Source organism: Mustela nivalis (genome assembly GCF_964662115.1).
Source record: "Mustela nivalis genome assembly, chromosome: 7".
In the NCBI taxonomy this organism is placed as follows: Eukaryota; Metazoa; Chordata; class Mammalia; order Carnivora; family Mustelidae; genus Mustela; species Mustela nivalis.
The window spans coordinates 4,946,872-4,972,663 of NC_139026.1; the positions used below are offsets into that span (position 1 = coordinate 4,946,872).

General features: G+C 45.7%; 1 protein-coding gene across 7 annotated transcripts in view; it reads left to right on the top strand.

Annotated features, from left to right (window-relative positions):
- EFCAB6 (EF-hand calcium binding domain 6) overlaps positions 1-25,792 on the top strand; it is a 220,566-nt gene that overhangs the window by 97,505 nt on the left and 97,269 nt on the right. For all 7 annotated transcript variants that reach the window (XM_082738840.1, XM_082738846.1, XM_082738842.1 and 4 more), the window contains 7 exons: positions 2,398-2,508; positions 5,617-5,722; positions 11,330-11,497; positions 14,536-14,595; positions 14,685-14,845; positions 20,151-20,324; positions 23,048-23,216. In XM_082738840.1, the coding sequence (XP_082594966.1) occupies positions 2,398-2,508; positions 5,617-5,722; positions 11,330-11,497; positions 14,536-14,595; positions 14,685-14,845; positions 20,151-20,324; positions 23,048-23,216 (949 nt within the window). The remainder of the gene's footprint in view (positions 1-2,397; positions 2,509-5,616; positions 5,723-11,329; positions 11,498-14,535; positions 14,596-14,684; positions 14,846-20,150; positions 20,325-23,047; positions 23,217-25,792) is intronic.

The window sequence follows — 25,792 nt, forward strand, 5'->3', positions numbered from 1 at the left end:
TGGTCTACTAGGATCTTCCTGAGCTATCACTAGAAGAAGAAATCAAGTCTTAGTTTTCCTTATATTAATTTGTACAAGCACTTAATGCTTTAAGAAAATTAGCAATTTGTTATGCATATTTATGATAGATAACTTTGCAAGTCTGTTGTTTAGCTCTTAAATTGCTGTTTCAGTATTTCTGGTGTATGGAAATATTTTATGTTGATGTTATTAACTAAGGAGGTTTGTGAACCCCCTCTTAAATACTGCTTAAAAACCCATTCTTATTCCAATACCAGGTGAATATATGCCTGGATTTTCCTTTTTTAATGGTCCAAGTGTTTATATTTCACTCCTTCATTTATTTTGAATTTATTTTGGTATAATGTATGGAGTGAAGATCTAATTTGATTTTTTCCCCCTAGAGAGTAAGGTAATTTCCTAAATGTACTATATGAAGCTGATTCTGCTTTTAATGGTAGGCACAGTGTTTCCACTATAAAAATTAATTTCTGACTTGCTGAAATTTATGGTGAAAATAGATAGTTTTAACAAACTATCAAAATCATGGGCAAGGTGGGGAAGGCAGGCTGGGAACAAATGATGAAACTTTGTTTTGTATGTAAACAGCTGGGCATTAGACCACTGTCACAGTGTACTTATTGATGTTGCCATGCATAGCTAATGAAAATCAGTCAATCAATATCTCTCTTTCTCATGAACATATACATGGTGCTAAGAGCAGAAGTAGAAGTAATAACCATTTATCAAGTGTTAGGTGCTATAATCACAATCATGATCAAGGACCTGTATAAATATTAAATACTAATAGTATTAATCCTTAGTGATAAATGCTGCAAAGGAAGGAGGCATAGTGCTTTGAGACAGGCTAATAGGGCAAAGGGGCCTGGTTATCGAAATCAGAGGCTTCCTTGAGAAAGTAATGAAAAAGTTGAACTTGAAAGGGATGCAGAATTCACTAAAGCTTAGGAAGACTGGCAGGAGTGTGGCAGTTGGCAAAGGAAGCAGCAAGCGTGAGGGACCTAGGACATGGAAAAGCATAACCCTTCAGAAGAGTTGAAGGGCCAGTATGGCCAGATATGACCCTGTGCATATGTGTGTGTGTACACACGCACACTTGCAGTTTCTCACATGGCCCACATCTGATCCACACAGACCAGATTCCTTACAGCCACTAATTTTAGCCATCCAAGCAGGGTAATCTGTCTTGTGGTATCTCCCACTTTTGCATCTCATAACTGTTGTTTTCGGATCTCAGCCCAAATTCTTTTTGCCGCCCTGTTATGGAAGCTTGGATGATGCTTAGTGGCTAAGTCACATGGACAGTGGGGAAAGGAATGTGGTTGAACACCTGCTGGTGACCCGGACTGTGGGAGGAGATTCTTGATCTAGTAGCTTTCATCCTTAAAGCAACCCTCCCAGTAGATGACATTGTTCTCATTTTATAGATGAGAAAAATAGAGAATCAGAAGAGTGAGCAACTTGTCTGACAAGGGTGAGGAATGAAGGAGCAGGGAGCTGCACTCTGGTATTTCCAGGCTCCCATCGGGCTGCTTCCGCTGCCATCTTGTTATGCCAGAATCCCCGCACCCCGAGCCATGGGGCTACAGTAACGTTGCCAGTTTGCTTTTGAATAATTTTCCACTTACTTATTCTCGCTGAGATTTAAAATCTGTCCTAGTTTTCAACTGCTACCATCACAAAGTGCCACAAGCCTAGAGGAGAGATGGGGAGTTTGTTTCTTGCCTTTTCCAGCTTCTGGAGGCACCTGCGTTCCTGGGCACGTGGTCCTTCCTCCATCTGCTGTCTCTGCTTTGGCCCTTCTCCTGCCATTGCATCTCCTGTCCTCGTATCTCCTGTCCTCACATCTTTTTCTGGCTGCAGCTGGGAGAAATGCTCCAATTTTAAGAACTCCTGCGATTAGATTGGCCCACCTGGTTAAGCTGGGTGCCCTCCCATGTCCGGGGCCACGCCCCTAATCACATCCACGGAGTCCTTTTTTGCCCTCTGAGGTCATACTCACAAATCCCAGCAGTTAGGATGTGGATGCCTTCCAGGTCTTTATTCTGCCTCCCACAGTGACTGAGCTCTCCAAATAGTGACTTTGAAAGAATTAGTTCATGGACATGAGAATTTTAATCAAATCCCTTGTTTCTTCTTTCAATGTATGCTCCTGCTAAGGGAAAGCAGAGACATGGAGATATAGAATCAGCTTGATTTTCCTTGCTTTCTGAAAGTCAATATGTAGTGCAATTTTACTAAATTGTTTTGTTTACCTTAAATTTGAAACTTCATATAAATTCATTGCTGCCATCTTCAATTCAATATTAAACATCTAATCCATGCAGCATTATAGAAAAAATGTTTAAAATAATATTTTTATTTTTTTAAATCCAGATTTGGACTTAAAACCACCAGCAAAATCAATTGGAAACAATTTCTAACATCGCTTTATGAGTCCCAGTGGATGGAAGTCAACAGTACAGTTCCCCTGACAAAAAGAAATAGGTATGTAAAAAAATAACAATAATACAAATAAAAGAACTAAATTTTGAAAGCACATTGAGATACCACATTGCACCAGTTAAAATGGCAAAAATTAACAAGGCAGGAAACAACAAGTGTTGGAGAGGATGTGGAGAAAGGGGAGCCTCTTACACTGTTGATGGGAATGCAAGTTGGTGCAGCCACTTTGGAAAACAGTATGGAGCGTCCTCAAAAAGTTAAAAATAGAGCTACCCTATGGCCCAGCAATTGCACTACTGGGTATTTACCCCCAAAGATACAGATGTAGTGAAAAGAAGGGGCACATGCGCCCCAATGTTCATAGCAGCAGTGTCCACAATAGCCAAACTGTGGAAGGAGCCAAGATGCCCTTCAACAGAGGAATGGACAAAGAAGATGTGGTTCATATATACAATAGAATACGACTCAGCCATCGGAAAGGGACTGGAGGAGATTATGCTAAGTGAAATAAGTGAAGCGGAGAAAGACAATTATCGTGTGGTTTCACTTACATGTGGAGCATAAGGAATAGCAGGGAGGACATTAGGAGAAGGAAGGGAAGAATGAAAAGGGAGCGGAATCAGAGGCAGAGACGAACCATGAGAGACCCCGGGAAACAAACTGAGGGTTTTAGAGGGGAGGGGGGTGGGGGGATGGGAAGGCACGTACTGCATGGAGCACTGGGTATTATCTGCAAACAACGTATCATGGGACACGACATCAAAACATCAAAAACTAATGATGTGTACTATATGGTGACTAATGTAACATAATAACATTTTTAAAAAAAGAACTGAATTTTAGTTATGCATATCAGACTCTATAAAATGTTAGAGAATATCTGAATTACTTTTTTGTCATTTTTTTGAATGACAAATTCACCTTCCTTGTATAATTATGAACTTTTTGTAGTGATTTGCAGTGTATCAATTGTTTCCCATACAGTACTCTTATTTAAAATGGCCTTCAACTGTAAGATGAATATAATTATTATTTCAAGCTTCTAGATGAAAAAAATAAGACTATCAGGGTCTTAAGTAGATCTTCTGTTTAGTGAGTGAAGGCAGAAATAGAGCTGGAACGTTCAAGATAATGCACATCAACACTGCCAATGTTACACTGAGCTGTAAGTGTAAAGTTGTGTATGAGCATGTTTGGTTAAGTGTTCTCTAGAAGGGAGCAACCCACATTCACTTGTTCCCCAGCCATTCTCTGCATGGTGTGGATAGCGTGGGTCAGGAATGTTATTTGCCTTGAGTTATTTCTGTTTTCATTCTAGTGTCTATTATAACCTCAGATTTCATGATCACATAAACTGTGACGGGGGCCAACCTGTAAAGAAAATACTTAATAATATGATATTTTAGAGTTTAGGCCTTTGCTCGAAGAAGTGTTTTGTTGGTGTTGGTGTGTATCCTGCCTTGATTGCCCTATGTGACTCTTAAAGAAAAAGACAGGCTTTATCATCTCGGCCCGTTCATCGAAATTATTGTAAAGCAAACTGTACCACAGGGCCAAGTCCCTTTTCACCAGGTCCTGTTCCTATCTCAGGGATTCACAAATATTTGGTGAACTGCCCTGGTTACCAGCCTTCTAGGATTTAGAGCTCCCTCCCCGCCCCCTCCGTCCCCCACTCCATTCCTGAGATGCAACTTTCTGAGTTTATTTCTTAAGTGAAGTTACTTCTGGTTTGTTTGTTTGTTTTTAATGATTTTCTTATCTGAAAGATAGGGAAGAATTAAAATGTGAGTTTTATTTACTTTGAAACAGTGTTTCTCAACTGGGGGCAATCCCCACTCCCCAGGAGACCTTTAGCAATTTCACGAGACATTTTTGGTTGTCACAGCTGGGATGGGGGTGCTCCTGATTTCTAGTGGGTGGAGACCAGGGGTGCCACTAAATATTCCACGGTGCGTGAGACAGTAGCCCCCCCAACACACACACCCCAAAGAAGTACAAAGAAGTACTCAGTGGTACTGTAGAAGGTAATAATTACTGCAGAAGCTTCTACTCCTTCCTGTGCCAGTGATCTATAGAAACACCAGGCTCCAGGGAGTCACATGAGTAACTCAGACTCAGGAATTCTGCTACTTTATGCATCTCTTAGAGATGGTAGTAGGTGTGTGTGTTTATATGTTTTTGTACCACCGGGAAGAGCCAGGATGGCCATGTGGATGGAGCGATAAAATCCCCAACCAAATGTGAGAATCGTTCAGTTGATTCACTACCCTTCTTTATTTAGTGGGGAATGTCATCCTGTCTCGCTGAACACTGAAAAGCAGAGGCCGGCCAGGGCATCTGTAGGTTGGTATCACGGGACCCTGCAGCCCCCTTCTGATCAGGGTGAAGTTGGCTTTGATCTCCAGGGATGGTGATCATAGGCCTTCAGGAGCCCACATCTGGGCTGGTGGCCCTGTGCTCAGGGCATGGATGGAAGAAGCAAGAAAGGGAGAGGGTCCGATAATGTAGGTGGCCATGGCCATTGTCAACAGAGAAGGGGAGCTTGTGAAGGTCGACATTCCCCTACTTTACCACGGGAAGCGTGTGCCCTCAGTTATCATGTGGGTGAGCGTGCCTCGGCATGCTGCCCGCACACACAGGGAAGTGATGGTCTCAGCAGTGATCGTGCTCTCTTTCCTGGTCACACGAGTGAGTGGGGAGGGGAGAGACAGAGCTAGAGGGAAAGAGAGAATCCCAAGCAGGCTCCATGCAGGGCTCAACCTCATAACAGTGAGATCATGACTTGAGCTGAAATCAAGAGTCAGATACCCAACTGACTGAGCCACCCGGGCGCCCCGTCTGGACTCTTTTGAGACCAAAGGCACAGACTGGCAAGATGGCTGGCCACGGTTAGCCAGCCACGGTTAGCTGGCCATGGTTAGGTGATGTGGGAAGGGGAGAGTGATGGCACAGCAAGGCTCATGGCTTTCACACCCTCTCCCTGGTCAGGCACCACGCCACCTGAGCAGCAGTGGGGTCTGCACAACCACATGACACTTTCAGGAAGCCTTATGATAGTTGTCAGCTCCTTTTTTTTTTTTTTTTGCATTAAGAAAGAAGAAAGTACAAGAACATAACTTTCTTTCTGTTTTTCTCTTCATTCTTCTGTAGTATCACCTCTGGAAATCAATCTTGCAAGGAAGACATTGTCACAAAGTTGTCTAGACACGAGGATCACTGTACATCGTTGAAGAAAGCACTCCTGATGGCCAACACCGTAAGATTTTGAAACCCTTCTCTGGGGAAAACCTCAGTTTCTCAGAATGCGAACACTCAGAACAAGGCCAATAAAAACTGTATATTCATTCATATATCCAGCCAACAAACATTTTTTGAGCTCCTATTTTATGCTAGGAATTATTCCGAGTGCTTAGTGCATTAAGGCCGGACCTCAGGAGTTGAGTGTGTTTGGGGGGATCAGAGGACATACAATGTGCTATACTGCAGGGAGGGAGATGTCAGGGGATGAGAACAGAGCTTGGCCAAGTCATTGAGGATGCAGTGACAGCCCATTGATCCCTGTTTAACGAGTAACCCCAACCTGTTGGACCTTTCCCACCCCAGCCTAGACTGTGTGAGTTCGTGACCATGTATAGCCCATCCCAGTAACATTTCTTAGTTCCAAAGGGCATCTTGCCTGGTGTAATTATCCTGCAGAGAAGTGGCTAATTCATGAATTTGTAACTTGCTTGAAATGTTAGCTCCTCTCCCAATTTAATGTTTATTTTAGAAAGCAGCATTTGGATACTGTTGGCACGTGTGACATATCCCACGTTTGTTATTTATTAAGTACACTCAATAACTGAATCTAGTCAATCTGGAGGGGTCCAGTGACTTGCTTTGCCTCCAACTCAAGTAGGACCGCGTATAAAAGAGGAGGTAGTTGGCCTCAGTGGCAGTCTTCATGTAGGACGGCCACAGGGTGGTGTTCTGGGGAGGAGGCCCCGTGGCCCAGAGGTAGACCTCAAAAGTTCAAGGGTTGCTCTGTGCTGGCGATTCCTCGCCTCCGTTGAACCAGAATGCCATTGCCTAGGGTTTCCAAGCATAGCGTAGACTCAGAGATTTGGGGTTCTATTTTCTATGGGGGCATTTCAGCTAGCCCACCTGCTGTAATTAATCTTTAGACCTGTATGGCTTGGTCTCTTCTACTGAATGAACGATGAGATTGTGCACTTTCGACGTGCCGGGCACCGTCTACGGTGATTTCCTCGTCTTCACTCACTTCAGCCTCTCGGCACCTCTGTGAGGAAGACACTCTAGTTATCTCCACTTGATCCTTTCATTTTGCCCTTATTTACCAAGGAAAGGGAGCATAAGTAGTAAGTACCCAGCCTGAGGCTCCCAGCTAGGGAGTGTTGGAGGCAGGGCACAAACCAGCTGCTCAGGACAGGCCCACGGTGCCCTGGGCTGAGCGGCCCGCATGTGTGCGGCCTGGGCCTCCTCTTAGAGATAAATGAAGGCTTTTTGTGTTTACCCACCTCAGGACCTAGTGTGCTATACTGAAGTAATTTAATTAAAAATAGTGAAATCTCATCTCCGTAAATGGAGGACTGTAATCAGACTAACCACTCCAGATATTGGACTATTTAACAGTCATTGATGTACTGTTCCGCAGACAGAACCGATCAGCAAACACGTCATGTGGGTGAGGAATGGAGGGCCTGTCCCGCGCTGGGCCAGGCCGTGGGCACTTAGACTGAGCACATACATGAGTAATGCAAAGTCCCTGCCAATGATGAGCTCACACTCTGGAGGGTCACAGAACAGCAGTGACCATCGGCTGCCCTAGAGTCTCAGAGTGCTTGGTTACCAAGTGGGACTCCCAACCCCTCCACTCCCCACCATGTACCTTGGTCTTGGGCACATTCTGGGACCTGGAAGGAGGAGAGCAGAGGGCGAGAGCCAGATGGAGGCAGGAGAAGGCATTTTTGCCTGGGTGCGGTGGACAGTGGTGGGAAGCAGGTCTCTCTCCTGCTGTAGAGAGGGGTGTAGGACTATTACAGGAAAGACTGCTTTAGATCTGCTCCCACCATGCATCCCAAGTACGTGCTACGGCTGCACCTTGCCACTTCCCTCTAGTGGACCCGGTCACTCCACCACTTACATTTAAACCTGGTGTGGCTCTTTTTCTACCCACCCAGAAACCATTTGTACCCTGCCTGTTCATCCAATATTACTCTCAGTGTTATTATCTGTAGCTCACATGGTATTCTAAATAGAAAGTCCAGAATAATCTTCCAGGAAGTATTAGAATTAATAATAGAATTTAGAAGGTCATTGGATACAAGATCAGTATTCAAAGATCAATATTATTTCTATAAACTACAGTAAGCAATTAGAAAAGGAATTCTTAAAATATCATTTCTAACAATATCTTTAAAAAAATCAAATAGCCTAGAAACATACCTGATAAAGGATGTGCAAATTCTCTGCATTGAAGACTACAAAGATTACTTACAGAAGTCATAACAATCCTTCACAAATTTTCAGAAAATATAGGACAAAGGAATGCTTCCCAATCATTCTCTAAAGCCAATATTACCCCGATACTGAAGCCAGACCACAAAAGGACCACAGAAAAAGAAAACCAAAGACCAGTATCCTTCACGTACTGTTGTAAAAATTCTCAGCACAATATTATCAAACCAAATTCAGCGACATACAAAAAAGATTAAATGCTATGACCATGTGGGTTTTATCCCAGGATTGCATGTTTGGTTTGACTACCAAAAAATCAATTAATAGAGTACACAATATTAATAGAATTAAGGACAAAACCACATGATCATCTTGATATCTTGATAGATACAGAAAAAGTATTTGAAAAATCCAACACTGTTTCATGATAGAAATTTTCAACAAACCAAGAATAGCAGGGAAATTCCTTAAACTGATGAAAGGCATCTCCAGTGAACCCATAGCTAACAGCTAACCACAGCTGATGGTAAGAGACTGAACCCCCCAAATCATGAAAAACACAACAATGTCAGCCTTTGCTACTTCCATGCAACATTGTACTGTAGTTCTAGACAGTATAATCCTAAAAGAAATAAAAGGGATCCCAATTGGAAAGGAAAAACTAAATTGTCTTTATTCACAGACAGCGCGATATACGCATACAACCTTCTACAAATAATAAATGAGTTCATCAAGGTTGCAGGATAGAAGATCAATATGCAAAAGTCATTATATTTCTATAAACTAGCAATGAACAATCTGAACTTTAGAAAGCAATTCCACTCACAATAGCATCAAAAAGACCAAAATACCTAGTAATAATTTAACAAAAGTGCCAGACTTGTACACTGAAAATTACAAAACACTGTTAAATAAAATGTAAATACATGAAGAGACATTCTGTATTCATGGATTGGAAGACTTGATCTTATTAAGATGGCAGTTCTCTCCAAATTGATCTATAGATTAAGTGCTGCAAACCCCATTAAAATGCCAACTGGCTTTTTTTGCAGAAACAAAAACTGATCTGAAAATTCATATGGAAATGCAAAGGTTGCTGAATAGCCAAAGCCAATCTTGGAAAAGAAGAATGAAGTTAGAGCACTTAAGCTTCCAGATTTTGTAAGGCAGATGTGCTAACCACTACACCATAGAACCTGAGGACCAGATTTTGAATCTTAGTACAGAGCTATGGTCTGAGGACAGTGTGGCACTGGCATGAGGATAGACATTGACGGATGGAGCTGAGGGTCCAGAAATAAGTGCTGACAATTACAGTCCGCTCATCTCTTACAGGATCAGTGAGGGAAAGGGTCATCTTTCCAACGAATGGTGTTGAGACAATTGGATATTCGTTTGCAAAAAGATGAACTACCTTACCCCATACATAAAAATTACCTAAAAATGGGTCATAAACCTAAATATAAGTTAAAATAGCAAAATTTATATGCATAAATCTCTGTGGCCTGGAAGCAAGGATGTCTTAGATATGACACTAAAAGCATCATCTATAAAAGGGGGGAAAACCCCATAAATTGGACTTGTCAAAATTAAAAATTTGGGCTTCAAAAGATAAGCCATGCTCTGGGAGAAAATAGAGACAAATGATATATTCAGTAAAGGACTTGCATGTAGACTACATGAGAACTCTCAGAACTCAGTAAGAGGATAACCCGGTGTAAAAAAGGGGCAAAACATTTGAGTAGACGTTTCAACAAAGACGACAAGTGAATGGCCAGCGAGCACGTGAAAAGATGGTCAATGTCGTGAGACATCAGGGAAATGCAAACCAGAAGCACACTGAGACTTTCAGCTCTGGGATGACAATAAACAGCCCACACAGTAGTAAGTATGACAAGGATGTGGAGATGGAACACGCGAGCACCCTCGTGCTGGTGGGAGTGTGAAGTGCTACAGGTGCCATTGAAACAACTTGGTCCCTTCTTTAAAATTTAAACAAATGCACCACGTGACCCAGCAACTCCTCTCATAGGTAGCTGCCCAAGAGAAGTAAAAACACATGTCTACACACAAAGACTTGTGTGCAGATGTTCGTATCGACGTTATTCATAATTTCCAAACTGGAAATGACCCAAGCGCTTATCCACTGGTGGTAAGATAAACAAAATACGGCATCGCTTCTCAGCGTTTTGGCTAAGATCAAGTGTAACAAAATGCGGCATCTCCATACAGTGGAATAATAACAAGGATAAAAAAGAACAAAATACTGATCTGTGATACATCCTGGTGAACCTCAGAAATGTTATGCTAAGCTTTCACGGCTTCAGCTTCCATGCAGCGGCAAATGCATACTGATGCCTATAGTGTATGCTTCTGTTTACCTGAAATACATAGGATAAAGCAAATATAGAGGGACAGCAAATACAAGCTACCTTAGGTTGAGGAAACGGACATGAGGTTTCTTTTGAGATGATGGAAAGTTCTGGAAGCAGATGGTGAAGGTCGCATGATGCCATAAATTTAAGAATCATAATTTTCCTACTTGGACATTAAAAATTTGATGGTCACTCCAAAACCAAAAAAGCAAGCAGGTGTATATCCTCTAAATTATTTTATTTTCCCTAAGACAACCTTAATTCCTATTTTGATTTTGGACCCCAAAGTAACAGCTGACGTTCGTACACTGCTTTATGACTTAGCCCCATTGTCACATTAATAGTCCCAGTGTCTCTCTGTGAGGGAGGTTGAGGTTCTTTATTTCCCCTGTTTTTCCAGTAAATAGTCTTTTTATTTTGATATTTAATTTGCTTATTGGTAATTTTTTATTCTGGGGGAAGAATTTGCCTCACAGTATTTTGCTTATAATATGTTTTCTTTATGCAGCATGGCTGAAATTTTTCTTGCTAAGTAATTGTCCATTTATGTAATGGATGAGGTTGGTGGGAGTGAAAATAAGCATAATTAATATTTTTAGTAAATTGGCAAGTCGTAATTGAATTGCCGGGAAGTCGTGCGCCCTTTGCTGCTGAGCCCCATAGCCCTCAGGTGGGGTTGGGGCGGGAGGAGCTGCGACAGCCAGCTCTTAGCCTGTCTAGAGGTGGCGGTCAGCCTGTGCCCGCAAGATTGGCCTCTTTCCTCACCTGGGGCCATCTTCCGCCTACATCCCGACAGGCGAACATTGTGGGAACAGCCCCTGGGGAGTTCCAGCATCCTCTTGCACAGCCACCCAGTACACTACTCTTGTCTCCCAGTGTTATCTAGTGACCACCGCCCAATGGACTCTTGCTTCATCATGATTCTGTTGGGCCAGAGTTCACTCTATTCAATGATGCTTAGTATATATAATGCTTTCTCTTCCCTTTTCCTTTTTTTTTTTTTAATTCCCTTATATGCGCTTCATGCTCAGAAACCCGATGGACGGATAATCGGGGAAGAATTGCGACGTCTTCTAAATTGCATGGTTGTAAAAATCAGTGATTCAGAATTCAAAGAACTGATGCAAACGCTTGACCCTGGGCACACTGGATGGGTAAATATCCACACACTTATCGAACTGCTTGAAGAGAGCTCTAAGGTGAGTTTTATGACAACTTCGTGTTTGATTTTCTGTTGATGGTGGGAAACTTAAGTATTCTTAGTGAAATAGAGGTGATAGCTGAAATAGTCTTAAATAAAGGACTTCCTGTTCTTCAACTGGGTTAATTTTCATTTTTTAGGAAGATTTATTTATTTGAGAGAGAGAGAGCATGTGCAGGTGTGCGTACACAGGGGGAGGGGCAGAAGGCGAAAGAGAATCTCAGGCAGACACTGCATTGAGCGCGGAGCCTGATCGATCTCACAACCCTGAGATCGAGAGCCAAAATTGAGAGTCAAAGTCAAGAATCACATGCTTAACAGACTGAGCAGCCCAGGTGCCTCTAATTTTCATTTCAAGTAAGAGTTAACTGTTTGAGTTGTTTGATGTTAACTCTCAGTATCTAAATCTTGTTAAAGAGTGGTATTTGGCATTTCTGGAAACCCCTCCTGGGTTGAGAGCCCCTATGTGTGCAGGATGTATCTTCTTTCCGCAGCGTGCTGGTGGCGCCCCTCCTGCAATTCCATGTCTCGCGTGGGAATGTTTGAGAATGACACCTCTGGTTCTCATTAATATTTTCAGAGTTTTTCTGTTAGTTCCCCATTTTAAAAAATAACCGCTTATTGCCTTTGGTGATCCATACTTGCTTTTTGAAAAGTTGACAGAGTTTTATTATTAGAAATGCTTTTATAACATTAGTAGTGATTAGCACTTGAATATTTTAAGAACTTGAAAAAAATTAGATTAGTGTCATGTAATGTATGCGATAGGCATGAACAGATTCTTTTTGAAATGTTTGTTATAGGCTTCCTTTAGCAGGTATGAATTTGTTTTTCACTAATACTAGGATTTCCTGAGTGCCCACCTTGGGCAAGTTGGTGTCCACATCCTAAACCAATGTCATTTGGTCCTTCTTGAACCCTAATTCAAAAGAAAGTCCCAGGGCCCTCACACACAGAAAAGAATAATTGTACCTCATCCTGAACTCTGTTGTGTTAGCTCCTGAGAACTATGACCTCTGGCCATCACAGCAGCCCTACCCACAACTATCCTTTTTCTCCAGAGACAAAATACAGACATGTAAACAATCTGCTCTCGTGACAAGTGGCACAATCTTTGCTTAATACAAACCACATCCTATCAGCCTATCATCCTAAAGCCTTGTGTGGCTGTCGGGCTCTAGGAGAAAGTAGGTCTTCCTAACCTGGTTGGCAAGGTTCCTAACCTGGTGGTCCAGCCCTGCTGACCGGTGCCCGGCATCTTCGTGGGCCATGTGAGCTCAGATGCTCAGGTACCCCCGGTCCCTCCTGCATCCAGGACGGCTTCTGCTAGGGTTCCCTTCATACTCCTCCGGCAGGTTTCAGTGCACCCGGTGTCTTCCCAGGGATGCCTCTGCTGAGGCCTGTCTGGCAGCCCCTGGCCTCACACACCTGCCGGTCACAGTGTCCCAACTTGGTCATCATGTGGTCATGCCTCCACGAAGACAGAGATCATTCTGTTTTCACTGCCCATTGTACCCATGGGGGCTAACCCACGGCCAGGCTCACTTACAAAACAGTGTGGTGAGTGAATGAATGAACATATAGGAATGAAGGAGAAAAATGAGAAAACACAGTTATGCAAATAGAAAAACATGAAAATCAATACTAGTTCTAACACAGAAGGATTGTTACCCACTGACTGACTTTGTGGTCTGTTCTTCTGAGCCTGTGTTCCAGCACACCTTGTTCTCAGCCTTAGGCCACTATAACTGATACACAAAAGGGGTACGTGCTTAATGTATGCAATTTGAAGATAGGATGCATACTTCCATGTATGATATCTATTTTATCTTAAAATGAAATCCTCTATTTAATGACTTTGCAGTTGGTGCTATCCCTAACTAGCATGTCCTTAACACTGTCAGGAAAAATTATGCTATATGATTTTATTTTTTTTTAATATTTTACTTATTTATTTGACAGAGATCACAAGTAGGCAGAGAGGCAGAAAGAGAGAGAGGAGGAAGCAGGCTCCCTGCTGAGCAGAGAGCCCAATGCGGGGCTTGATCCCAGGACCCTGGGATCATGACCTGAGCCGAAGGCAGAGGCTTTAACCCACTAAGCCACCCAGGTGCCCATGCTGTATGATTTTAAAAGATACAGAGTAGCTCTTCCCTGTTGTAATCTACATGTCCTTTTTTTTTCCTTTTATAAATCTTGCTACAGTGGGTATTGTAGTGCCTGCTTTTTTTGTCCATTCTGTGATTATTCCTTTCATACAAATTTCTAAAAATGAAATGATTGGGTCAAAGAATATCCATTTTATTCTTGAAATTATTTTAATTATTTTATTTATTTATTTGACAGAGAGAGATCACATGTAGGCAGCGAAGCAGGCAGAGAGAGAGGGGGAAGCAGGCTCCCTGCTGAGCAGAGAGCCCAATGCGGGGCCTGATCCCAGGACCCTGAGACCATGACCTGAGCTGAAGGTAGCGGCTTTACCCTCTGAGCCACCCAGGTGGCCCTATTTTAATTATTTTAAGAGAGGAAGATACATGTAAGATATAAAATGCAAAAGATGCAAAAGGGAACATGGTGAAAAGCAAGTTTCCTTCTAGACCCTATTCCCTTGCCAGGGGGACAGACCCCCCAGAGGCGGTCTCTCCTGTCCCATGGCACGCAGGGTATCATATTGTCTAATGTTACCAAACAGGTACCTTGTGGACACAGGCAATTGGCTTCCTTTTTACATTTTTACCGTTCTGAGGGGCAAAAACGCCGCCCCATTATTCTTTTATTCTGCATTTCTTTAAGCCAAGTGATAGATTTTTTTTACGTGTTTGTTGTACCGTTTTTTTTTTTTTTTTTAACTAAGTGCAAGTTAAATATTATGATCCCCATTTCCAGATGGGGACCAGGGGGCAAACTCAATTGCTCATGATCGCAGAGTTAATTGGCGCATCGGGGCAAAGCTGCCAGTCTGAGTCTGTCGGCCTCCAAAGCTCCTACTGCCTCGAGGAGTGACTCGTACCTACACACTTTCTCTTTCCCAATTAGATACGAAAACTCTCCGCCTGCACAGACACCGCGGCACCTCTTCTCCCGGCTTGGGATTCAGTAAGTAACACTTTCCCACGTGGTCCCAGGACACCACCGCTCAGGTTACAAAGGTGCCGCTTGGTGAATGTGTTTGTTTTTTGTGTTAGGTGGAAAAAATTGTTCAGGACTCGATTACTAGGAATCTCCAAGCCTTCTGCAGAATGCTGCAGTCCTATGACCTCAGAGACACGGGGCTCATTGGTCGAAATAATTTCAAGAAAATCATGCGCATTTTCTGCCCGTTTTTAACGATCGAACATTTACTGAAGTAAGTGTTTTTGGTAGCAAAATTAATTCGGGTCATGTTTTTCATCAAGTCTTTATAATCGTGAAACTTTCTCTACGTGTGTTTGCAATATCGATAGGGAATATTGATAATTGCTGTCTATTGGGTCCTTACTAACCCAGGCCATGGGTCAAGAGTATGGTATGTCCTCTGTGATTTAGTTCTCAAGAAGAGCCACAGAAGATGGCTGTTATTCCTTTCCGTGGAACAGGACACCAGGGTCTGAAAAAGTGAGGTTCCTATTCACAGGTACATAGCTAGGAGGCCATGGAGCGCGCGCGCGCGAGAGAGAGTGCACTAACAGGAGGAGTGGCTGGCAGAGGCAGAGAGAGGAGGAAGCAGGCTCCCGGCTTAGCAAGGAGCCCGATGCGGGGCTCAATCCCAGGACCCTGGGTTCATGACCTGAGCTGAAGGCAGACGCTTAACCCACTGAGCCACCCAGGCATCCCAGGGGACAGGAATCCTAAAAGAAAGAACAGCAAAGTATCTTTTGAAGGTCCTTGTGGGTATCCTGCTGTGTGTTTTGTTCACCCTGCTCACGGCTGCCCTTGGGCCACAGAGCCCGCTTGCTTCCCTCTCCAGCTGCAGGTTCTCAGTGACCTGAGAACCTGCAGCTGGAATCCTGCTTCCGCTGCCACCACCCCCTGAAAGTCCTGCCATGCACTCACTCCAGCTTGTCATCCAGAACTCGACCTTATAGAGCTCGACCAAGCACGACCTTGGGTCCGTGCTTCCCGCCACAGACAGTGATCCGGGAGATCAGGGGGAGTCCACTGAATCGCAGGAAAGAAAGTTACCCCGATTCTCTTTCAGTCCTTCTGGCTGGAATGTTGAAAATCTTGTATTTGTTGCTTTTGATGACATTACATTGATTTCAGGTGGCAGAACCAATCTACTGGTAGCCGTTGGCCACTCAAGTCTCCTTTCTGGGAAGTTCATGTTTCATTACCCATTTTTCCTGTGGTTGGTTTTGGCAGGAGAAGAAGGGTTTACAGGAGGAGGGTGAGGCCAAGGCTTCCCTGAGCAGAGAGGTGCACAGAGCTCGGTGTTTGCGGTCATCCATTTACTGAACATTTGCAGAAAGGCCAGCTTGCAGGAGTTTGGGGGAGTAAGCCCGGAGAGAGAGTTCTAGAGGGAGCTCAGGGGGCCTGGGCGGGGCAAGAAGGCAGTTTGCAGGGGCTTCAGCTGCTTTGGCCTTGGAGCACTCACTTATAGCTGGGCAGGACAGAATGCAGGAAGCTTCTCAGATGTGATGCTTGAGTCCAAAGGGGACAGGGAAGGACATGTCAGGATGTAGGATAGTGGGGCGGAGCCCAGAGAGTAGGCGCACAGCTGGCGAGCGGCAAGCCCTGGAGGACGGTTGGGGCAGGCGGTCATGTAGGGCGGAGCAGCAGGGAGATGATGCTGAGGGACGCACGGGGTGAAGCTAGAATCGCGGTGGGTACCCAACTGGGGAACTGGGGTCATCTGGCAGGGCACTGGTTCCCTATCAGTAGCTGAGAATCATCTGGAGAGCTTTGAAAATCCCAACGCCCATGCCGTGTTCACAGGCCGAGCCAGGCACGGTCATACCGATGTCCCCATCGGCTCTGATGTGCAGCCATAGTGGAGAAGCACAGCCCAGGGAGTGAGGAGCCTGTTAGGTGGCCTCGGATGGAGTCGGGGACAATGTCAGATCTGCTCTCTAAGGGTTGCTCTGGCCTCAGTGGGGAGAAAGCAATGTGACAGAGAGCAAGGACAGGGACAGGTGGGTGGCACAGGGGTGTCAGTGGCATGGCAGGGGGTGGCTGCTCTGCCATCAGCTGGACAGAAGGACAGGACTCAGGGACACTGGACATGGAGGTGGATGGGAGAGGGGACAGCCAGAGGCAGTGTCATTGCCCAGTTAGGAAGCACAGAGGAGTAAGCACGTCTAGTGAAAACTCCAGCAGGAGACTCGCAGAGAACTTGGGCTCAGACACGATTCTCCTTATGTTGATAGCCTGAGCCTTCCCAGCTCAGGCTCCCAGTGTCCATCTGGGAGCAGGTAGTGGACCATCTGGGGCAAGAGAGCAGGGGTAGGACCTGGTAGAACACCACCAGCTCATCAGTGACCTGGCCAGAAAGGCAGAGAAGGTCAGGGTGATGGCCCAGAAACTGCAATTCGGGGGTCTCGGGGAGTAGGAGGAGGTCAGCGGCTCAGGCAGCACCCAGGAAGCCAGGGAGATGAGCACTCACATGAATCCTAGCTATAGCCTTAGCAGGCAAGGCCTTGGGAAAGAGAAGGGCCGGAGCAGGACCCTCAAGGTGGGAGGGTCAAGGTGGACCCAGCAGGTGCCAGTGAGCACGCCAGGAGTGTGGGAAATGCGGTGTTGAGGATTGGATTCACTCCTGAAGCTCTAGTACCTGGGCTGGAACATTCCCTAGGGCGTGCTCAGGGCTTCTTCAGTGTTGAGTGAGGGAATGAATGAATGAATGAATGAGAGAAAGAAAGAAATCTAGTGGATTGGTCATGCAGGCAATGGGATATTCGAGATGGAAGCCTTTCTAATCCATCCTAGGCCTATCTGTCTCAGCTACAGATCTGGTTATGTTAAACCCCTGCTTAGAACATCCCGGTGTCCTACTGCCATCAGGAAAGCGTCCAGATGCTTCTAAGAGTGGCTTCCCAGGACCCTCATGATTCCTGCACCCTCTAGAGCTCGGGCTCTGCACCCAGACTGCCTGGGTTTATAAGTCCCAGCTCAGCCCTGAACTGGATGCGCACTTGAACAAGTTACATGCCCACTCTGAGTCTCCATTTCCTCAGGCCGGTGTTACTTAGAGCCGTCAGGGTCAAAGGAGAGCCTAGACATAGAGCCCTCCACCGGGCGCTGAGCTCAAAACACTTGCTTCGGCTGCTGCTGCTCTGAACTGCTTTCCATTTCCAGAATAGCTCGAGCTCTCACCTCTGCACTTCTGGATGGCTGTTCCCTCAGTTCTGAATGGCACTTTCCTGGCCTCTTGGCTCCCTGGGGCGGGGGTATATAGTCCATTCACAGTGGTAGCTGTAATACGCAGCGGTGCTTAGCATCTGGCAGCATGAATACGTCCCGAAGCAGCTGTATCAATGGCCTGCACTTGCTGATGGCCCCTCGCTGTGCACGAAGCAGCCACGGAATAACCGTGTCTATTACAGCCACGGTTTGTTAAGCTCGTGGACATGCAGCCTGTCCCTGTGCAAAGGCTTTCTATGGATCCCCTTTCGTAATCCTGGTAGTGATCGTCTGAGATGGGTGCATTTTACAGGCAAGGAAACTAAGGCAGAGAAAGGATTGAGACCTGCCCCAGGTTGGAGGTTCTCAGTCCTTGAATGGGCTTGAAAACCATGGGGACCTCGGAAATTTTTCCTTGTATGGAGTGTATCAATCAGTATGACTGAATTGGAAATTAAAACTGGACATTTGTTTTTGTTGTTTTTTAACATTTGTTAAAAATGTTATTGCAGAAAATGAGTGTGTACGTCCTTGTGGGGCTTCCCTGTGGGCTCAGGGGAAACATGCGGTTTCAGGTAATGACTTATTGGATGATAAGGAGGTTACAGAAATTATAGAAGGTGGTCACCGAAGATAACTGGTAATGAGCTAGTCAAGGGCTGGAAGGAAACTAAACGAATCTCCAAAAACTCACTCCAGCTCCTCATCCACACCCGAAACATTTCCACAACCTTAGAAAATGTTAGAGATCATAGCCTTCCAGAGTACACATTCCGTCAGTGGTCACACGTCATGTGGCCTCTAAAAAACCCAGCGCGCAGGTGTGTGTGTGTGTGTGTGTGTGTGTGTGTGTGTGTGAGGTACAGGGCGGAAAAGGCAAATGACTTCCTAGTGTGTGTGTGTGTGTGTGTGTGTGTGTGTGTGTGTGTGTGAGGTACAGGGCGGAAAAGGCAAATGACTTCCTAGTGTCCATACGAAAATGGTTTGGGCGTCCCCAGTGTCCTGGGACAGGCCTCAGATCAGACTGCGTGAACGCTGCCTTCGCTCATGGGGCTGTGAAGTCCGGAGCTGATATTCAAACCCAGGGAGGCCAATTCCAGGGTCCACACCTGTAGCCACTGGGCTCTGTTGCCTTGTGGATTCTCATAAACGTGTGGAATTTTTGGTTTGGTCCCCAGGCTTTACCAAGTTTGCTACAGTGGGTATGTGCAACTTTTTGATTAGAAGAAGACTAACAAACAAAAGGTTGGGGGAAAGGTAGTTCTTGTCATATTAGTGATTGCCTACATTTTTCTAAAGTATTTGTATATGCCCAAATTCCGGTATAGGTACTTCCACAGCTCTACCCCAGAACTTGAAATTTAAAAAAAAAAAATTATTTTTACATTTGTTATATCTTTATTGCATTTATTCTTTACAAACTATAAACTGCACATACATATTTATTTATTTATTTGTTTGTTTGTTAAAGATTTTATTTATTTTAGAAAGAGCTCAGACACGTATGCATCTGAGCTGAGGGAGGGGCAAAGGGAGAGAGAGAGCGAATCCCCAGGCAGGCTCCCCGCTGAGCACAGAGCCCTCTGCATGGTTTGATCCCAGGACCCTGAGATCATGACCTGAGCCAAAATCAAGAGTAGGATGCTTAACCAACTGAGCCACCCAGGTGCCCCTAAACTGTACATATTTAAATGATATGTTTGAGCATCTCCATCATGTATATACATCCATGAAACCATCACAGACTATCAATTAAGATAGCAAACATTTTCCCCCTGCCTCAAGCTTCCTTGTGGCCTCCTCCCACAGCCCCAGCAACCACTGATCTACATTCTGTCACTGCTGACAACTTTGCATGTTCTAGGGTTTTATATCAATGAGAGCATGCAGGATGTTCTCTTTTTGTCAGGCTCTGTTCCCCAAGCGTCAGGATTTTGAGATCTCATTCACGTTGTTCCCTGTGCACACAGCTGGTTTCTTTTCATTGCTTGGTACTATTCCATTTCCTTACCACGGCTTATGGAGCTACTCATCTGGTAGACGTTCCAGTGTTTGGCTCTTACACATAAAGCTCTAGATACTGGGCAAGTCTGTGTGGACATAGGTCTCCATTGACCTTGGGCAGATGCCCAGGGGTAGAAGGGCCGGTCCTCTGGGTGAGGGTATAGTCAAGACATACAGTCTTGGGTGTCCTCCAGACTGCTTTTGCTGTTCCACACCTCACCAGCCGTGGGAGAGAGCTGCAGATTCTTCCATCCTTGTCAGCACTCAGTAGGGCCGGTGCTTTTAACTTCAGCCAACCTAATGGGTGTATTCTAATTTTTCAAATTCAGACTCTGCAATAAGTTTCAGGATACTGCTTCGGGAAGAATCCTTTACAAGAAATTTTTGGAATGCATGGGAATTAGTGGCCTTCCCGCTGTTTCTCCAGTTCTTGGCCCAAAGGATCAGCTGTTAAGTGAACATTTTCAAAAAGAGGAGGAGCAGGAGCTGGAGGTTTCGGAGAGGTAAAGCAAAACAAAATGCAAGCACATGCGGAAACCACATGGGCTGGGTGTTCAGTCAGTATTTGTTGACCGGGTGTTGTAATACTTTATTATTTAAATGAGGAACAATGGCAAACTATGAATACAGTGATGAGGGTCAGGGGAGTTGGGAGCAGGCAGAGATCTGTGGGATGATTGGGTTGACTGCTAGTTCTGGAAGCAAAAACACTGAGGTCCGAGAGGTCTGCGGACTGGCCTCGGGTCACTCACAGACTTGGTGTCCGTGCTGGGTTAAGAACCCAGGACCTTCAGGAAACAAAACAGATGAACAGAGGGGAAGGGAAGGAAAAATAAAATAAGAGAAAAACAGAGAGAGAGGCAAACCATGAGAGAGTCTTAACTCTAGGGAACAAACGGAGGGTTGCTGGAGGGGAGGGGAATGGGGGCGTGGGGGAACTGGGTGACAGCATTAAGGAGGGCACGTGATGAAATGGGCACTGGGTGTTATATGTAACTAATGAATTGCTAAAGTCTACCTCTGAAACTAATAATATACTCCATGTTAACTAAATTGAATTTAAATTAAAAATTTAAAAAGATGGTATCTCAATGTGGTTTTATTTGAATCCTTACACCAGTTAGAATGGCCAAAATTAGCAAGACAGGAAACAACATGTGTTGGAGAGGATGTGGAGAAAGGGGAACCCTCTTCCACTGTTGGTGGGAATGCAAGTTGGTGCAGCCACTTTGGAAAACAGTGTGGAGATCCCTCAAGAAATTAAAAATAGAGCTTCCCTATGACCCTGCAATTGCATACTGGGTATTTACCCCAAAGATACAGATGTAGTGAAAAGAAGGGCCATCTGTACCCCAATGTTCATAGCAGCAATGGCCACGGTCACCAAACTGTGGAAAGAACCAAGATGCCCTTCAATGGACGAATGGATAAGGAGATGTGGTCCATACACACTAAGGAGTATTATGCCTCCATCAGAAAGGAAGAATACCCAACTTTTGTAGCAACATGGACGGGACTGGAAGAGATTATGCTGAGTGAAATAAGTCAAGCAGAGAGAGTCAATTATCATATGGTTTCACTTATTTGTAGAGCATAACAAATAGCATGGAGGACAAGGGGAGATGGAGAGGAGAAGGGAGTTGAGGGAAATTGGAAGGGGAGGTGAACCATGAGAGACTATGGACTCTGAAAAACAATCTGAGGGTTTTGAAGGGGCGGGGGGGGGGTGGGAGGTTGGGGGAACCAGGTGGTGGGTATTAGAGAGGGCACAGATTGCATGGAGCACTGGGTTTGGTGCAAAAACAATGAATACTGTTATGCAGAAAAGAAATAAAAAATATATATATAAATATATATATATAAATATATATATAAAAGAAAGAGAACCCAGGACTCCCAGAGTCTCCCAGAGAACGTATCTGCCACCCAACCATCCCATCCCTGCATTCACATTTGTTCTTTTCCAGAAACTTTGACTCCTTACCACCCTTTAATATTTATGGCAGAATACACCCATTAAACCAGTTAACATTTTCTGACATGAGTGATAGAATTATTCAAATGATCATCAAATTGAATCGTAACAATAAAACATGCTTAGCAAATCCGTTAAACATCAGACTGATGAATATTCTAGCCCATCCTCATTTTGAAAAATATAGGTTTAGTCTAATGAAAAGATATTATTTTAACTTGCTGGTTCATAGCTTATAATAAATCCACAAGGAAAGGTAAAATGTAGACCTATTCAGCAGGCTTCACTCTGTCATTTTCCTTTTAAAAAGTTCCTAAGTATAGAGCAGTGGGAATATTTTAGTGCTATGCTAATGAAATTTGAATATCTGGGCATTTCCGTGGGAGCTGCTTTATAAATGGGCAGAAAGATGATATTTTAAGAGAAAGGTTAAATGTTCTGTGATGAGATGTGTCTGCCTTCTAAAACCAGTGCAAGAGCTAATGGCAATTAGGCGTTTTATAAAACGTGGGCATTCCTGGAGAGCTCTTCAAAGCTGAAGGCAGACACAGCAGGAGAGACTTCCTTTTTCTGTCTCCCCCTTGCTCCCCCCCACCCCCCACTCCGGTGGGGTCCCAGAGACTTTGAGAGAGCTGAAGAAATAATTATTCTCATTCACACCCCTGTCCCCCACACTCATAGCACATCACATAAAATTTAGATTTTATAAATCCACTGGACCGTATAAATCAACCTGGAATAGTTGTGAACATCCCTTCCTTCCCACGTATGCTCAATGACTTTTTGGGACTAGTTACCACAAAGCAGCCTATTTCATTTAAAGCTTTGTCATGGGCTCTGACTTTTCCTTTTCCCAGTTCACACAAATACTTACTTTTCCCACCATGTCCCATCACATGCCCTATTCAGCCAGCTCCAAGCGTAGCTGGAAACCTTAGCGCAGGGAGGACCATACCTGGGGCCCTGGAGCTCCCCACCTCGGCCTGCGGCCCCATACCAGCACTGCCCGAGAGCTTTCTCCTGACCTAGTGCCAAGGGCCTTTCTGGAAGCCACAGCCCCAGGCGAGTAAGATGTTCTCAAGCCGGGTCATGTACCCGCTTATCTGTTTCCTGGTTTGGGAGAAGGGGGTGGTGGACCTCCTTGTGGTCCTGGGTTGAATCCCCATTGGATGAGCTCTGCTGGATCTAAAGGCCTGATTGTGGTTTTAGAACCAAGCCCGCTGAGGACAGAAGCGCCCTGACCAAGAGTAGAACCAAGCCCACTGAGGACAGAAGCGCCCTGACCAAGAGTAGAACCAAGGATGAAGTCATTGAAAACCTCAAAAACCATAAACAGCAGCAGGACCCAGCCTTCGGAAAACTATTTCTTGACCTCAGCAAAGAACCTAATGGCAAAATTAATGTGCATGACTTCAAGAAGGTAGGAGAATGGGTTTCTCTGTGTTTCTGTGTTTCTCTCATTCCTGGAGAAGTTCAGCAGTTTGGTTAACGGGCCTTGAAGGATGGGAGATACATTCTCAGCAAGGGGTTTATTCCCTTAAGGGTGAAGCAAATCCATTTCGAAGCATCTTTGAACAGTGTAAAAGGATTCTTCGGCCCAGAATGCCTTTGGCAACTTCTTCAGAGAATACTTTTGGTATGGATGTGGCCAATTTTTGATATTTAAACTTTCCAGAGTGTTCGTGGATGTGGTATTTGGCCAGAGGAATACCTGGCTGATGCTTCTAGTACATTCTGGAGCAGAAGCGGGGGCGGGGGTGGGACCGAAGCTGCTCAGGCCCCTTCCCTGCCAGCAAGGAGTTCCTGCCTTGCCGTGATGACAGAGCTGTGGTTTGTTCCTCGGGAACGTGAAAAAAGAATCTGGCAGCAGAAGCGGGAAGCTCAGAGCGCTGAGGGGAACTGGGAGGTTCTGCCGGAAAGAACTCAGCTTGAAGGGTTCTGCATAGACTTCTCGAGGAAATAATTTAAATGAGTGCTTAAAATTCCTGTTACGACCCCTCTAGCTAATCGTCTTCAGCTACTTTTAAGAAAAGCATTTCAGTTAATATGTAGCAGCGTCTGTGTGGACAAATTTGGAAGAAGGCAATGAAATATATTTCCAAGAAGAGAATAATTATATTAGTAGCTACTATTTATCTAGTGCCTGCCCCCGCGTGAGGTGCTGAAGTAGGCTCTGTGCTTATTTTCTCTCTGGGCGGGCAGCATCCCTGAGGCCAGATGGAGGAGAGAGCGGGGTATCCGCAGGGGGGTGGGGGGATGGGACAGGGTGGCTACCAGCGCAGTCACTGATAACCCTGGTGAGGTTTTATCCGGGAAGGAGGTAAGTGGGTGTGAATCATCGCCTCCAGGGCGCCTTGTCCTAGACTCTCGTGTCCCCAAGCCCCCCGTGCCCAGCAGCCGTGAATGACCGTGATGCTCAGTGCTCTTAATTCACGGCATCAGTTCATAGGTTCTCAGGAGGTAAGAATCCACTAGGCTGCCGCTGGTTTTTCAGGGACTTTGCAGGGGTCACCTTAGAGAAAGGCGGCAGGTGGTAGCAAAGCGAGGGCCACTACCCCAGACAGCAGACAGCACGTGCAGCTGCTCTCCGCTGCCCACCTGTGAACAGGTCTGTAAGCTCACGTTCTTCTGTCTTAGGGCTTCTCTGCCATCGCTAAGCCAGTGGCTCACCTGTTGGCAACTCTGCTTCCCATCCCAGACCGCCCTCCTAAAACTTCAGTCTCTGGTGCCCGCCTGCCTACTTGACTTCTTCATGTGGGTGTCCGGAGATAGCCGAATTGCCACCAAGGCCTTTCTGCCAGCAGCCCTTCCGTTCTCAAGGGCAGCCTTGGCCCCGTCGCTCAGGGCTCCAATCTGGGGTCTCCCTTGACTCTCTCCTTTCTCTCGCACCCATGCCCATTGCATCAGCAAAGCCTGTTGGCTACCTTGAAAGTCACTCCAGAACATGACTGCTGTCCCACCTCTTCTGCTTCTGGCCATTGCCACCTCTCTGGTCTCCCTGTGCCTGCCCTTTCCCCCCTGCGGTGTGTTCTCAACCCAGTAACCACAGTCACACTCCCACGGGTCTGCAGAGGGGGTCACTCCCGCTCAGAACCCTCCCATCTTGCCCCTCTCTTACATGAGTACAAACCAGAGTCCGAGCGGGGCCTGGGGGTCCAGCAGTAGCCAGCCCCTCGCTGCCTCTCTGACCTCCACTCTCACCACGCTCCCTGCTGCTCACCTCGCTCAGCCACACCAGCCTCCTGCTCTGCCTCTGACCACCGGCCACTGGCTGGCCCCTCCACCTGGAGGGTGTCCCTCTGACGGCTGTGTGGCTGTCCCCCTCACCTCCTCCAAGCCTTTGTCCAATGGCACTTCATGGCGACCCTGACATTCCCAGGGCAAATACGACCTGCTCTCCCACCTCAATCTCCTTTACCCCATTTTTTTTTTCACCTCCTGCCATGGATGTTGCACTTAGAATCCTTCCATCCGCGTCTTTATTCTGCTGTTTCCCTGACTTCCTCCGTTAAATTGCATACTCCAAAGGTGGCCGTTTTTCTCTCGCGCGGACAGTGAGGCATCCCCGGTGGGACGGCACAAAGCAGGGCCCAAGGCTGACCGAAGGAATGGGTGGATTTGGAGAGTCGCTGGAATCCCCAGTGGTGCCCAGAATAGATGCCACTTGGGGACCGAGGGAGGCAGGTGTTTGAGAAGCCCATCGGGATTCCTTGGCTTGAGGCTGTTTCCGCACCTGCCCGTGGCAATACCCAAGCCCACCCTGGTCCCCTGCCCTGCCCCTGGAGCTTCCCTACATTCTGGCTGACCTTGGGGGACAACTCTGTGCCCAGCTGGTCTGCTGCTTGCTTCACAGGGGTGGCTGCACGCCTCTCCCTCTCTTGCTCCTGTCTCCTGGCTTCCCATGCACTCCCCTGCCTTCTGAAGATGTGCCCCTGCTGAGGGCAAAGGGAAAAAGAACCCACAAAAGGACAGGACCAAGATGCAGGAGGAAAAGCC